Source organism: Syngnathus acus, chromosome 1 (assembly GCF_901709675.1).
Source record: "Syngnathus acus chromosome 1, fSynAcu1.2, whole genome shotgun sequence".
Taxonomy (NCBI): domain Eukaryota; kingdom Metazoa; phylum Chordata; class Actinopteri; order Syngnathiformes; family Syngnathidae; genus Syngnathus; species Syngnathus acus.
This window is the reverse complement of record NC_051087.1, coordinates 6,206,738-6,223,337: the sequence shown is the minus strand read 5'-3', so window position 1 is coordinate 6,223,337 and position 16,600 is coordinate 6,206,738. Positions and strand designations below refer to the sequence as shown.

The 16,600-nt window shown below is 44.4% G+C and overlaps 1 protein-coding gene across 10 annotated transcripts in view; it reads left to right on the top strand.

Annotated features, from left to right (window-relative positions):
* The first annotated feature begins 220 nt into the window (after positions 1–220).
* Positions 221–16,600, top strand: part of camk2d2 (calcium/calmodulin-dependent protein kinase (CaM kinase) II delta 2) — a 29,627-nt gene continuing 13,247 nt past the window's right edge. For 4 of the 10 annotated variants that reach the window (XM_037256015.1, XM_037255979.1, XM_037256006.1 and 1 more), the window contains exons 1-4: positions 224–675; positions 3,491–3,585; positions 15,554–15,613; positions 15,976–16,030. In XM_037256015.1, the coding sequence (XP_037111910.1) occupies positions 614–675; positions 3,491–3,585; positions 15,554–15,613; positions 15,976–16,030 (272 nt within the window). In that variant the 5' untranslated portion in view covers positions 224–613. Of the gene's footprint in view, positions 676–3,490; positions 3,586–15,553; positions 15,614–15,975; positions 16,031–16,600 lie in introns of all 10 variants that reach the window. The other 6 variants (XM_037256032.1, XM_037255998.1, XM_037256024.1 and 3 more) reach the window with 3 other exon arrangements.

The window sequence follows — 16,600 nt, the reverse complement described above, 5'->3', positions numbered from 1 at the left end:
CATTTCAGCTCTGCAACAGCATCTTTCAGCATTTGTAATGAATTTGATTTCATCTCCTTTTCCTTTGTTATGAATGCGTAATTGTCGATATTTTGTTGACCTAGATAACATGCAAGCTGCTTGATGCATCTAATTCACAGGCGTCTGGGTTTCAAAGGATATTTGTGTGTGTGGCCAGAGTGCTGCGGCCGAGTGGGCGGGACTGAGCGCACAGCCAGGGGTAGGTGCGCTAGTGCGGTGCTGTGGTGCGCTCAAACGGACCAGCCTCGCAGCACACACGCTGATACCGAAATGCGCCAAAACATGCTACGTCCGGGACAAGACGACGAATAAGACCACCGCGACAAGTCATATCACCGGAAGTGCACTCGTTCTAAGTGGAGCGCTTTCATTTTTTATTTTATTTTTGCTGCAACCAACCATCCTCCTCACTCCTCCTCCTCCTCCTATTCCTCCTCTTCCTCCTCCTCCACCTCTTCATCATCAGACCTCCTGCAGATGAGCGCCGTGTGTGCATGAAACGCTCATTGGCAGCTTCGACGACAAACGCGGACGATTGCGTGCGGTGGGTTTGACAGAGAGAGCGAACACACCCCTGGGCGCCGCTTCCACCATGGCGTTAACTATCTGCACGAGATTTACCGACGAATATCAACTGTTTGAGGAGCTGGGGAAGTAAGCAATCACTATTATTATTATCATCATTATAATTATTATTAATATTATCATTATTATCATCATCATCATTATGTTACGTCATTGCTGTATTAAAATGTCAGCATGTTACGTAATAGGCCGCCTTGGTTTAGGGACACAGATTCCTAGTCCCCCTCATCCCCCAAAGCGCGTGCGTGAATGACTGTGCGAGTGTGCATGGAACATGAGGACGCGTGTGCGCGTTATTGCGCGCGCGCGCATGTGTGTGTTCTGGGGGCGGGGGAGTGCATGGCCATGTTTAATGCAGGGATGTTCAGTCGCATCCCATCCGATTTAATCCCTCATTTTATTCCAAGCTCTGTTTACATCGTTTGCTTAAACGTCTGACGTCACCAGCTCATCATGTACAGTGGCCAGTGTTTGCTTTGTGACATTATGGTGCCACTGCCAGTACGGCCCCCGGATTCCAACTCAAGTCTGCATGTGTGGAATAGCCAGCTCTGGTGTCACACACCCATAAAATGAGAAAAATATACATACATAATCCCACATCACCCATCCTCATGATGGAATTATTATTCTGTGCACAACAGCAAACATATCCAAGTGCATTTGTGGTCACTCGCTGGCTGACCTGCCCGGCACCCCTTGCTCAGTGTGGGTGAAGGCAAATGGAACAATCCCTCTCCATGACCACCATAAAGGCGAAAATCTTATAGTTCTTATATTATAGTATTCAGACACCTCTGTTTACAATGGAATTCCATGTATTGGCTAATTAGCCAGTGTACATTTTGGTGACATTTACGTTTGTCTAACAAGAACCTATGCTAACAGAGAAGTGAAGTCATAATTGTAAATATATCTATGGAAAACTCTTTGCGGCCATGCCACTGCCTGAGTTTTTAGCAATATGCTTTTAAGGATGGACATAATACCAACTGGGGAGGTGTTCATTGAAAATTTGGTTGAAAGTGTGTCACTGGTTAATTATTAATCGTGTGTTGAAGCAATGGAGATAAAGTGGAGTGCACTTGTTGTCTAGAAGCAGCAGAGGTGCTGTTGATTCATTTTCAGTGGAATGGGGTAGAAAGAAGTCCTAGCATTTTTCTGCTCAGTTGGACAGCGGCATTGAAAGAGGAGTTCAGAACATTATATTGAGATTCAACCATCATATTATGGTCATGCTCGGTACATTCATTGATTCTTAATGTTCCTCACGGGAAATATCGTCCGATGCCTCTCTGTTGGTATTTTCATGTCTTTACTCATAAAGGCTGAATTTCTGATTCAGGTTTACTATATTGGATTTTATTGGATTGTGAGGATGGATCGATTGACAATATTGCAATGCTGATTACCTTCAACACACCACTTGCACCTCAATTCAACTATTGCAAATCAATACATTTCCAACCAGCATTTTTTACATCGTGATGCCAGCTGTCAGTCGTAAACACTCATCCAAGTATCCTAACGCCTCATGGTATGCATTTGTCTTCATAGCGTTCCCTCATTTGAAAACCAAACCATTTGCTGTCAAGCCAAGCTCAGCCGCACACAGATGCACTTGACACTGCACTTGACAGTGACACCGTGGGTAGACAAGTACAGGCGTTATGTAACGTGTCACGCTTTGGCCTTTTTTTTTTTTTTACCCTTTTAAAATGGACGTAAGCTTTAGTGGCAAGCCGCTCACTTTACTGAATGTGATGCAAGTTTCCTACTACACTGTTTGAGTGCACTTGCACAATCACAACTGCAGGTTTCACTTGAGGTGTACGCTATCAGAATCCCTCCCAATAAACTCATCCACCAGTTTCTAATGACCCGTTCGGACGTTATGTGGTCAGAGGTTAGAAAAGGTGCGGAGGAGGAAAAAGATTAGATATGAAGGGGAGAGTGCACAGACCGAGACGGAGGATGAATAGCAAAATGCTTTGTGTGTGTAGAGCTGAGAGGAGCTGAGGCAGGCAGTTCTGTCCAAGGCTGCATTTAGAGATGCATCTCCCTCAAATATAGCTGACCTACTTTTTGGAGGTCTTCACACATGTGCCCCAATCATCACGACAGCACGCATTCGTCGCAATAATTTACAAACCACCTTTGTCTGGTCTCATGGTCTAAATTTACCCCCGATGGGACGTTGTGTACCTGAAGAGAACCGAGCTGCGCAACGCCTGCAAAGCACACCTTTACGATGCTGAAATGCGACTGTAAATTATTTATTTTTAACTCAGCCAACTCAGAGGTGACCCCCCCGTCCCTTTTTTTCCCGCCAGGGCAGATGAGGGCTGCTTCATAAAGTTTGACAGGCTCACTAAATCAAGTTTAACCTAATCCTACAGTTAATCTCTCCTGGTGTTATTAGCATTTAAATTCCATTGATTTCCTTACTGGATTAGAAAAGTCACTGTCCATTTGTACGACTATTTTACCACCGTCATGAATCATACAATCTTTTTCACGAGACACAATCATTTCTTTACGGAGCTAATGACATGTTTTTATTTCATCTTGTGAAACCATTGTTGTGTTTGTGGTTTTCATTGAGTCATATTCTTTCCTTCACATGTTGCGAAACAAAGTGTCAGAAAAACCGCTGAGTAAGCCTTTAATGAAATGCAGTGCATTTCTGCACCATTGCCAACTAGTGTCACACGAACATATAATACATACTGTTCAAATGTTACCTTACAATAGCTGTGTTGCCAAAGATACTACAATAATTATGTCATTGACTAATTTGTCTGTGACGAACACAATATTGCATTTTGCACTTTTCCTATTTTGCCTAAACCACATCACTCATTATTGTGACCGTTTTGTCCAGGGGAGCCTTTTCCGTGGTCAGAAGGTGCGTGAAGATCTCCTCCGGTCAAGAGTATGCTGCCAAAATCATCAACACCAAGAAGCTCTCTGCCAGAGGTAGGCTATGGACACAAACAAACATGCGCAGTGGCTCTCGAGCAGGAGAACACGTCCCATGTGCAACCGAGTTACGAGTGCATGAAGTGTGAATATTGCAGCCTCTGGATGATGGCGCTTTGGGGATCTTGGAGTGTGTGTTTGTGGGAAGGAGGAGACACAAAATCATCATGATTCTTCACTTGGTCATGTTTTTTTTATATGACGGCGCACAGAAAAGGGCAGCGAATATAGTGTGTGTGGTCTGAATCGATTCAGAGCTCTGGCTGGTCTTGGGATCCCAGGGGTAGATCTCTCGCAAAGCCGACCCAGTTCTTTCAGGTCCGTCACGGTAATTGTAGCCGCTGGCCTGGTTGTTTGCAGGCTTTAGGGAAACGTACGGTACATACGTTGAAGTACGGGTATATTCTTATACTTACACATAGACTACATATTCACTTGGGGTGTGCAGCTCGCCAATTACAGGACGATTCGATACGTGGGGTGTGTAGGATTCAAGAATGGTTTGTTTTAATGTCGAGCGATTCAATTTGGTTCGATTCAATGGCATTACGATTCGATTCATCGTGGTACGGCTCAGCCCGAGAGAGTATGATGCGATTTGTTTTGTCATTTTGCGGTATAAATGAAGTAAGTTACTGTAAATGTGGCAATAAAATGATTTTATACTAAACTGGATATATTTTAAAGTGGAATGATTTAATTAGCTTGACTTTTCACACCCTTGATCTGTTTCTTTTCCTTTAGATAGTCAAATTGAATCAAATGCTTCAAGTCACAATTATTCAGTAATCAATATTACAGAATTATAATGAACTATTTTTGACTAATTAACTCTCATTATGGCTCTTGTTATGATAGTAATCAGGGATAGGCGAGGTATCAGTACCAGGATGATACCGGCTTTGTTTTGAGGTAATCGGCTAAGCACGGAGAGTGCCGATACCAGCCACCGTTACTTGAAGCAAAATAAAAAAATCTGAAAAAAGTGGTATTTGATCGACATGTCCATATGTGTTGTGACGTCAAAAACAGCACGTCTGATCCAGATTTCAATTTTTGTTTCAACTCCTTGACCATCAAGAATATTCTCTTGCCCCTTTCGATATGTTTCCTGCTTCCAGCGTACGATTTGCATATTCCTTCCAAGACGAACATGTCACCATCTATTCCTGTCTTCATCCCCTTGTCACACCATGTTTCAAACGTCCTCTCTGACTCCGCCTCTTTCTTTCCGCAACAATTTGCTCTTTTGCTCGCTCATGTGATCCTGGAGTGCTCCGCTGGTAATAGACACCTTTGCAGTAGGATCAGCGATCCACCACATGCATGCTGGGAAAGATTTAAAAATAACCGCAAAGGGATACCTCACTGCATATGCATTCAGCTCATACTCGCATACACACACTATAGTTCCGTTCCCCCCCCCCCCCCCCCCTTCCATTTGTGTGTACATAGCTGACTTGCTAGCGTGTCAGATATGGTCTTACCCTCTTTCCGCGATAAGCCCTTTGGTGTGTAAAGATAAAAAATGGAAAGAGGTTTAGTGTGGGATTGGTTGCAGGAACTCTTGCAATAATGCAGTGTGCAGTACCGTATGTGTGTATTGTGGTTCGGGTTTTTTGCATGCACGTGTCTTTCAATCTGCAATCCTGATTGTGTTGCATTCCATGAAAAGCAGCAGATGAGTCAATGCGTGAGCAGAATCCGTAAAAAAGAGAAGCAAAGGCTAGGAGGAATAAGGGGAGAATTTGAACATTACATTATATTCCTCACAGCATATCTGCGCTCTCTCTTATGCACGCATCAGTCACTGCGTCGCCGTCTGCCAGCTTTTGTCACTTCGTATTCGCTCGTGATGGGCAGGATGGGGCTCGTCCCGGGCATGCATTTGCAGTGCCTCGTCTGTTTATAAGTTTGTTTATGATGTAGAGAAGTGTCCTTGTTTGTGTGTTTTTGCGCCGACTTCACTCCGTGGCTATGTGACCCTCTCAGCTGTTTGTCCAGGCGATAAAGATGTTTTCACATTTGCCTTACTCGCGTGTAAATGTTGCAAAGCATTGTGGGAGATACACTGCTAATGACCAGGGGTTTTGGAATTTGAAAGAGAGACACATCGGATGCAGGAACCCAACCAATATTACAGTTGTTGTGATAGTCTCTCATTAATAGCGAATATTTTCTCGATTCAACCAATGCTAATTTATTGAGTGATGTTGAGAAGTCATAGAAATGGCCTGAATACCCCAGCCTCAATTGTACAGATGTCACATAAAGATTGGTTCTCCTGCTTCTTCTTTTTCTCCTCTGTCTTGTCATCTTACACGTCACTATGCGACTGCGCCTTTGGAATAAAAAAAGAGAGGAAAAGCAAGAGGAGAGACAGAAGTGATGGGTGGGGGAGAGAAAGTGGGGAGAGATTGGGGGCTCAAATGACTCACAGCGTACTTGAAGCTAAAAATATATGTTGATTTTTCTTCTCTCTCTCTCGTTCACACACACACTGCTTACTTGTCCGGCCAGCTGGATTTCAAGTGTGCAACTGTGAGACTGAATCACAAATTGAAAGGAGAACATTCACTTTTGTGCATTTTTGCACATGGTTCAGTGAAGCAATTTCTAGACCAAGTTATTCACTATCGAACAAACTAAATCAATACACTAAATAAATTCAATAAATTAAGAGCAAAAAAATAGGGGACACCAAACACGGCAAAAATGAAACTAACATTCAAATATGCCATTCAAAGTCTGTACTTTAGTGTTTTATTGTTTGGTGGAGCAGCCAGAACACATCTCAATTTGGTAAGACTTATCTTATCTGTGCTAATGTTACCATGCATACTTGTGCAGAGTGCTCGTACATACTTAGGCATGTGATTTATTGGCTGGTCCATTGGTATTTATTGGTGTGGCTTAAAAGTAAACCACACCTCACATCCGTAGGAGGAGGAGCCTTGAAACAAAGCCAGTCATTTTTACCTGTGCTTTAACTATCAAGCATCAAAACTCTTGTCTTAGAAAATAAACATCAGGGTGTAAATAAAAATCCACCGATAGAACTGAAAGAAAAAGTTTGACCTCCGTGTTTGGCCCGTTTGATTGAACCTTTGCCCTAAGCAATCACAGAACATCCTGCTCTCTCCTCCTTTTGATTTTCCTCTGCCTGTCGTGGTTTCGTACTTTTTGAAATCTTCAGTCCGGTCGCCCTCGCTGAGTGTTTAGTAGCGGCGGCATTCAAAACAGTCCAGAGTGATCATGTATTAATAGACTGAGGACATAGATATGACGATGCAGTGAATAGCACTCTCACCTCGCTCAAAGCGGGTCCCCGTAGAAGGCAAATGACGGATGGGTGGTCAATTACCATCTCAGAATAAGCTTGTAAAGACAACTTACAAGAGCCAAAACATGGGTGCACCTGCACAATCCGATTTATTAATAACACAGTTATGATTGGCCCTGTTTCCATTACGTAATTGATATACACTTGCATTACATCTCATTAGATTTGAAAAGTGTAGCGGGTGAGCATTGTGTTGGTTTGATTTATGGAGTGTTCCATTTGTAGTATTTGTCCCGTGAAAGTCTCGGAGGGGCTTGCACTAATTTTACCATTCATCCAGTGTGCGGCTGTGTGTGTGTTTTATGTGTGCCTCTGATGCATATGTACTGTACATTACGAGGCTCCCAATGGTCCTCTGGGGACAGTTTTATCTCTGACACCAGCCACATTTGGTTTCTCCTCCGAAGAGAAAGCAAGGGAGTAATCAGTCTCATAATTCCTCCTCTATTGGGAGCTCGAGGAGAGTGACAGCTTTTCATTGTCCCTCGGGGTTTCATTAGAACCGCCGGCTTCTGCGGGGCTAGGATGTAACCATATGGAGGAGGACTATTTAGTTGCTGGCAGGCAGAGGATGTCGCAGTTACCACACATCGTTTTCATTTAAACACTTAATTAAATTAAATGAAAGCAGTTCCCGATGTGTGTGCATGCTATTTGGGGTGGGAGGTTGCCGTTAGTTTAGTTTTCAATAAATTATGAAATTGTTTATCAACTTCTTACTTGAAACCATGTATGCTGTCATGCATTATTATTTTTTTTTTTTAATTTTCAAAAGCCCCCGACTCATTAGTCTGTACTTCCCTCTGCCAGGTGTTTGCTGTGCTTCACTTTGCGTTTCTGTCTCCTGCTGGATTTCCTCTTGCTGACACGTCACGTCAACTCGTGTTTTCTCTCACTAAATATGGTCACAAAGGACTCCCAGGAAGTCAAAGTACCATAATGCCTTGCAATGGCAAAGAGCATGCACACACGTACACACACACCTGCAGCTTGACACACTGCTGCAGTGCGGTTGCCAGATGCAAGAATCGATTTCAATTTGTGGATTTGGTTGTTGAGATGTAATTTGCATAAATGACCTAGATTAATTTAGAAGATCTCAAGTTCTGTTGAGTTTCTTGTATGGTCTAGACATTTATAACTACTATTTTGCACTGTTTACTGTCATCAGAATTTTGCACAAGTTGTTGCAGTTAAAGATGAATGTGTTTTATCAATTATAAGCTCTTGTTTTGGGATTCTCTCTCTTCACTTGTGTAGAGTTTGATAGTTTTGAGCAAACTCTGTCGGCCATTTGCATGCAAGGCTGGTTCCACTGCAGAGAGAGGAGAGGAGAGGCCTGCCAGCTCTGATTGGACGTGGAGTTGCTAGACAACAGATGTCCAGCAGGCTGAGGGGTGGACTACCTGTGGACGACTGAAAGCAAAGGAAAAAAAAAAAAAGCGAAGGCAGAAAATGATAGAATGGATTATGGAAGTTTCAATATGTGACAAACATGCCAGAATTTCCTTTTTTCTATATTTACACTATATTTCAGGAAGTGATTACAAATGTGAATGAAAGATCATCTGCATTTGATATAATTTTCATTTTGCACAGAACTGCACACTTAATGGCGTGTGTATGGTTTTTTTTTTCGGCAAACAGCCTATAACACATATGTAATAATTGACCCATCTCCAAAGAAACAATTAAAGTCATGCTAACATTACACTAATTTAGAATAAGTTGCTCACATTGTCCTCACATAACTTCCCAGGTTGTGTTAGCACTCGCATCAGCGCTCGTTTTGTTTCACAGTTTTGTGCAGTACTTGTGCATACTTTGCTGCACACTGAAATTATTTTAGTATAATTCATTATTTTAACTTATTTTGGCAAAGCTTCACATAATTAAAAGGTCATTTAGTATCTGACCCATGCACATTTATAGCCATCGATTAACTTTTACCTTGAAAATATATTTTCCTCATGATACTAGTGATTGTTAACAGTTGAGAAGTTCTGGGTTTGATTCTCGACCGTCCCGTCCACCAGCTCATTGTGTGCCCTGCCTCTCGCCCCAACGACTGGATAGGTTCTAGTTCCCCCACAATATTAATGAGTGTAAGAGACAATGAATGGATAAAATGCAAAGGGATTTACAATTTTAGATTTAGTGCCATTTCTAGGCTACATGGAAAGACTTGCGGCTGTGATGGAGAAATTCCTCAGTGACCTTGCTTAAAGGGTTCCACTAATCATTCACTGATGTGATGACTGAGCGGCCCCATCTCTTTAGCCCGCCTGTGTTTGTCTTCTGGACTGATGCAACATCCCAAACAACATCTCATTCCCAATGTTTTTAACGGCAAAACAGCATTAAGCAGGTCATTGAAAGTTAATCATTCTGTCCTCTAATTTCCTTTCATGTGGAAGCCAACATATGTCAAAATGTCACGATATGCAATAAAAGAAATGGCGGCAATAAAATACATTTGTACGGCACATATGTTGAGTGAAACACTTACAGCTTCTTTAAAGGAATAACTCGTTCATATTGAAATGATAGGAAGCCAAGATTAACATAGCAGCTGGCACAAATCCACCTCCTCGTCCATGGCTTGAGGATTTATGCATTCTTGTTTTGACGGTGGTTTTAACTGCCATAATCTCTGCTAGTTTTTTTTCCTTTCTGTGTGACAAATATATTTCACCCTGTCGCCCAACTTTACTGTAAATAAGCTACATTCTCAATTTTGTATGCTGCTCTGGGAAGATGCAGCACATAAACAAACACTAATGATGCCAAGAAGTCAGCTGGTATTCTGAGCTGAACTCATTAAAAAAATAGCAAGAAGAGCAGAGGAAGGAGTAAAAAAATAGGCGTCCTATTTTATTTAAAAAAAGAAAAAAAGAAAAAGAAAGTAGAACCCTCTGCTCTTTTTCACTTTCCCTCCCTCTTTCTCTTGCTAGCAGTGTCCTGAGGCGAAGCTGTGAAGTGGGTCGCCTCAACACCGTGCTTCATCACTCATTTTAACCACAGCGCCTTCCAATCGTTTGTTCCAAATGGGAATCAGCAGATTTAGTTTTCCAGCAAAGTACACTCACGATTTCAATGGGTACGCTGTAACTACACACCCAGTCCAAGAGCCGGATGAGAAATTAAGCCTTCATTAAAATAACGCATGGACACTGCCGACAGTGCTTGATTTTTATCTTGCATTCTAATACACAAGTTTATGAAAGAAAATGTATTCATTCATTTTTTTCAGTAGTATATAATTGAATGCAGTGACGTGCGGTGAGGTTCATGACTGGGGAGGCACTGACGTCGTAGCCTCCCTTGCCTCCTCTGACCGCACATCCCTGCCTCCCTTAGTCGCCTTGACCCTTCGTTAACACCGCTAGGTATCCAGGTCAAGCCACTCAGGGCAGAGGAGCTGGGGATCAATCCTCCCGATCAGAGTAGGCCAGCCGCGGTGAACCGCTGCCTTTCTCCTCTGATCAGGGTCCAAGAGCACTGGAGCCAGCCCTGACTAAGCAGTGCCTCCCTAGTGCTCTCCTCCTGGTTGTACCTACAAAAAAAAAAGCTTCATTCTTCTTGAGCAGTCTTCTTTGTCCCATGTCAACGCACGACCTAAGGAGATGCTGGATCCATTCCTCCAACTTTGCTGCGCTTCCTACATCGCGAGGCTCCAGGGAAGTCAAACAAAGTACCTAGAGGGAACTCACCTTTATTGCAATACCTGTGGAGGGAATGGCTGAAAAAGAAACCCTACTCTACATCGCCTAGGTCCCGGTGCATCCTCGGCCTAGTCACCTAAGCTGGACTAGGGGATGTGAATATTAGGGGTAAGAATTTGGAACCTGTTCCAAGTCGCCATTTAGAGTCCAATATTAACGTGTGTGGTGCAATGTGCTGTTGCATGAGCGAGGCTAACCCTCATAGAAGACTGAGCCTCGATTAAGGTCCTTCCGCTCTGGACCACCACACCCTGCGTGCATTGTTCCTAGAGTCGGAACCCAGGGGGGCCGCATACGTACCCCCTGAGTCGCATTGACCCTTCGTTAACACCGCTAGGTATCCAGGTCAAGCCACTCAGGGCAGAAGAGCTGGGGATCAATCCTCCCCAATCAGAGTGAGAACCAGCCGCGGTGAACCGCTGCCTTTCTCCTCTGATCAGGGTTCAAGAGCACTGGAGCCAGCCCTGACTAAGCAGTGCCTCCCCAGTGCTCTCCTCCTGGTTGTACCTACAAAAAAAAAAGCTTCATTCTTCTTGAGCATTCTTCTTTGTCCCATGTCAACGCACGACCTAAGGAGATGCTGGATCCATTCCTCCAACTTTGCTGTGCTTCCGACATCGCGAGGCTCCAGGGAAGTCAAACAAAGTACCTAGAGGGAACTCACCTGTATTGCAATACCTGTGGAGGGAATGGCTGAAAAAGAAACCCTACTCTACATCGCCTAGGTCCCGGTGCATCCTCGGCCTAGTCACCTAAGCTGGACTAGGGGATGTGAATATTAGGGGTAAGAATTTGGAACCTGTTCCAAGTCGCCATTTAGAGTCCAATTTTAACGTGTGTGGTGCAATGTGCTGTTGCGTGAGCGAGGCTAACCCTCATACAAGACTGAGCCTCGATTAAGGTCCTTCCGCTCTGGACCACCACACCCTGCGTGCATTGTTCCTAGAGTCGGAACCCAGGGGGGCCGCATACGTACCCCCTGAGTCGCATTGGCCCTTCGTTAACACCGCTAGGTATCCAGGTCAAGCCACTCAGGGCAGAAGAGCTGGGGATCAATCCTCCCCAATCAGAGTGAGAACCAGCCGCGGTGAACCGCTGCCTTTCTCCTCTGATCAGGGTTCAAGAGCACCGGAGCCAGCCCTGACTAAGCAGTGCCTCCCCAGTGCTCTCCTCCTGGTTGTACCTACAAAAAAAGCTTCATTCTTCTTGAGCAGTCTTCTTTGTCCCATGTCAACACACGACCTAAGGAGATGCTGGATCCATTCCTCCAACTTTGCTGCGCTTCAGACATCGTGAGGCTCCAGGGAAGTCAAACAAAGTACCTAGAGGGAACTCACCTGTATTGCAATACCTGTGGAGGGAATGGCTGAAAAAGAAACCCTACTCTACATCGCCTAGGTCCCGGTGCATCCTCGGCCTAGTCACCTAAGCTGGACTAGGGGATGTGAATATTAGGGGTAAGAATTTGGAACCTGTTCCAAGTCGCCATTTAGAGTCCAATATTAACGTGTGTGGTGCAATGTGCTGTTGCATGAGCGAGGCTAACCCTCATAGAAGACTGAGCCTTGATTAAGGTCCTTCCGCTCTGGACCACCACACCCTGCGTGCATTGTTCCTAGAGTCGGAACCCAGGGGGGCCGCATACGTACCCCCTGAGTCGCATTGACCCTTCGTTAACACCGCTAGGTATCCAGGTCAAGCTACTCAGGGCAGAAGAGCTGGGGATCAATCCTCCCCAATCAGAGTGAGAACCAGCCGCGGTGAACCGCTGCCTTTCTCCTCTGATCAGGGTTCAAGAGCACTGGAGCCAGCCCTGACTAAGCAGTGCCTCCCCAGTGCTCTCCTCCTGGTTGTACCTACAAAAAAAAGCTTCATTCTTCTTGAGCAGTCTTCTTTGTCCCATGTCAACGCACGACCTAAGGAGATGCTGGATCCATTCCTCCAACTTTGCTGTGCTTCCGACATCGTGAGGCTCCAGGGAAGTCAAACAAAGTACTTAGAGGGAACTCACCTGTATTGCAATACCTGTGGAGGGAATGGCTGAAAAAGAAACCCTACTCTACATCGCCTAGGTCCCGGTGCATCCTCGGCCTAGTCACCTAAGCTGGACTAGGGGATGTGAATATTAGGGGTAAGAATTTGGAACCTGTTCCAAGTCGCCATTTAGAGTCCAATATTAACGTGTGTGGTGCAATGTGCTGTTGCATGAGCGAGGCTAACCCTCATAGAAGACTGAGCCTCGATTAAGGTCCTTCCGCTCTGGACCACCACACCCTGCGTGCATTGTTCCTAGAGTCGGAACCCAGGGGGGCCGCATACGTACCCCCTGAGTCGCATTGACCCTTCGTTAACACCGCTAGGTATCCAGGTCAAGCTACTCAGGGCAGAAGAGCTGGGGATCAATCCTCCCCAATCAGAGTGAGAACCAGCCGCGGTGAACCGCTGCCTTTCTCCTCTGATCAGGGTTCAAGAGCACTGGAGCCAGCCCTGACTAAGCAGTGCCTCCCCAGTGCTCTCCTCCTGGTTGTACCTACAAAAAAAAAGCTTCATTCTTCTTGAGCAGTCTTCTTTGTCCCATGTCAACGCACGACCTAAGGAGATGCTGGATCCATTCCTCCAACTTTGCTGTGCTTCCGACATCGCGAGGCTCCAGGGAAGTCAAACAAAGTACCTAGAGGGAACTCACCTGTATTGCAATACCTGTGGAGGGAATGGCTGAAAAAGAAACCCTACTCTACATCGCCTAGGTCCCGGTGCATCCTCGGCCTAGTCACCTAAGCTGGACTAGGGGATGTGAATATTAGGGGTAAGAATTTGGAACCTGTTCCAAGTCGCCATTTAGAGTCCAATTTTAACGCGTGTGGTGCAATGTGCTGTTGCATGAGCGAGGCTAACCCTCATAGAAGACTGAGCCTCGATTAAGGTCCTTCCGCTCTGGACCACCACACCCTGCGTGCATTGTTCCTAGAGTCGGAACCCAGGGGGGCCGCATACGTACCCCCTGAGTCGCATTGGCCCTTCGTTAACACCGCTAGGTATCCAGGTCAAGCCACTCAGGGCAGAAGAGCTGGGGATCAATCCTCCCCAATCAGAGTGAGAACCAGCAGCGGTTCAAACCAGCCACGGTGAACCGCTGCGTTTCTCCTCCGATCAGGGTCCAAGAGCACTGGAGCCCCTGAGCACTTACACCCTGAGTCACCTTGACCCTTCGTTAACACCGCTAGGTATCCAGGTCAAGCCACTCAAGGCAGAAGAGCTCAGGATCAATCCACCCTGATCAGAGTGAGAACCAGCCTACAAAAGTATGCTCCTATCTTCTTGAGCAATCTCCTTTGTCCCATTACAACGCACGACCTAAGGAGATGCTGGATTTAATTCCTTCCACTTCCCTGTGCTTCATACACCGCAAGGCCCCAGGGAAGGCCAACCTGTTGTTGTTGCCAGAGGGTCACTATTTCAGAAACTTCCTACACTCACGGTTCCCATTCACTCAGGTTCCTGATGGCTCCGTCTTGTGGGTCCCTTGTGTACTACCTCTCATTCTCCGGCAGTTACTCCAGGTAATTTGGATATACTTTCGAGCGGCCCTGAGGGTGGCTTTATTGGATTTCCGATTATTAGTCAAAACCTATTTTAATATTCTCAACCCTGAGTAGTGTCTTCAAATATGGCTGCGTCCTTTGTCCCTGTTGAGTACAAAAGTTGCTTATCCATTTCATGCCATCCACTATCTTGCTATTTTACTTCTTTTTTTATCCCCTACACTTTTGATCTCATTGATTTTAGTATTCAGCTGTCAATTTTATTTAGTCAATAACTGTTTATTGGTTTTGTACTTCTATTTTAATTCAAATATCAAACTATCACATTTCATTTTATTACTGTACTTTAGTTTTGACATCTGGGGATCCCATTGGCAGAGTGTCCCATTTGCTGTGATCACTTAGGATCGCTGTGATCTCCACCTCATCTATAAGTGGTACCAGATCTTACCTGAAGGTCTTTATTTTGGGTGTCCCTTACACTCACGGTACCATGATTTTTCCAAAATGGCCGCCACGCCGTCCGGTCACCCTCAGTGGCTATCCTTAGCATTGCGTCCGATTGAATTTAGGTTGGTACGTTTATTTAGATTTTTTTAGGTAGTTTTTGGGGGGGATTTAATTCTGCTTTTTAAAAAAAAAAAAAAATAGGATTAGGGTTAATCAAAATTAAATTCAAATGGGTCATCCCTTATTTAGAATATTATTGTAATAACTGCACATTCACAATATAAGAATACAAGTGACGTGCGGTGAGGTTCATGACTGGGGAGGCACGACTGGCAGATGTAGCCAGCATCATGTGAGATGTTTAAGGCAATTATTATAATTATCTTCATCATTATTATTGTCAAAATATGACTTGGGCCATGAGTTCAAGAATGTGAGAATAATGTACTCGCTTTATACAGTATTTGGGTTTAGATTTAGCTATCTATCCTGTCCACTTATTTTTACTCAGATGATTAGTCCATCCTAACTATATCTAATAATACGTAAATACATTCCTAGAATGAATTGGCAAACATTATGAATCAATTGATGAACTTGTTGCTCAAGGGAGAGCAGTCAGTAACAGCTCACTTGAAGTCGTGACAGTAGTGAAGGTTGATGTGCATACTGCGGTGCTGTCTGTTAAAGGCCCTTTTCCGAGAAGATGTCAGGTCACGTTATTTTGTCCAACACTTCAGTTCTGATAAGAGAAGAGCTACACAAGCACACGCACGCAACAATGCAGAGACTCTCGCTGTGACAACAATGCAGCCGACGCCACCTCAGATGATTCGGGAAGCCAATCACTGCACTAAAAATAACTCTGTGTTTTTCTGTTTGTGTCGCTTGTGTTTCTCTTTCAGATCATCAAAAGCTGGAAAGAGAAGCGAGGATCTGCCGTTTACTAAAGCACCCCAACATCGGTGAGCCGTGATTGCCGCCTCTCTGAATACATAAACGTTGGGGTGATTCCCAGTTGTGGTTATTCTCTTCTGCGTAGCGAGCATGTGAGGAAAAAAACCCCACACACATGCATGTGTGTGCACGTGGTACCTAATGATGATTTATGTGCGCAATTTCTCAGCTGAGTCATCAAAGAGACAAAAGCATAAAATCTTTGCTTCCTTATGAAACCTCATGAACCCAACGCCCTCCTCTTTTTCCGCTCTTACTGTCACGTCATGGCCCAAAATATATATTTATGTCATTTATCCAATCATTTTTTTTATGGTGACTAATATTTCTTCATTTTATTTCCGTCTTTGAATTCCACTTCTCTCCACAGTGCGCCTCCATGACAGCATATCAGAGGAGGGCTTCCATTATTTGGTGTTTGATCTGTAAGTCGCCCATTTGAGACCCCTAAACATTAGATTAGATTAATTTAGATTCAATTTTATTGTCAATGTACAGCACAGGTACAGTACAGCGAAAAGAACTTTGACATCCAACCAGAAGTGCAAAAAGCATTAAAGTGCAGAGTAAAAAGTAATACATAAACATGAGTCTTTAATAACAAAACCATGGTGTAGCTCAGTGGCCTAGTGGTAGAGTGTCCGCCCTGAGACTGGAAGGTTGCGGGTTCAAACCCCGGCCGGGTCATACCAAAGATTATAAAAAATGGGACCCATTGCCTCCCTGCTTGGCACTCAGCATTAAGGGTTGGAATTAGGGGGTTAGATCACCAAATGATTCCCGAGCGTGGCACCGCTGCTGCTCACTGCTCCCCTCTCCCCCAGGGGATGGATTAAGATCACCCGGGGAAGGGTTAAATGCAGAGGACAAATTTCACCACACCCAGATGTGTGTGTGACGATCATTGGGACTTTAACTTAACTTGTTTTTAGATATTCAAATGATCAATTCTTTAGGAAATTTAAAACATAACCTAAGATAGATTATATGTTGTC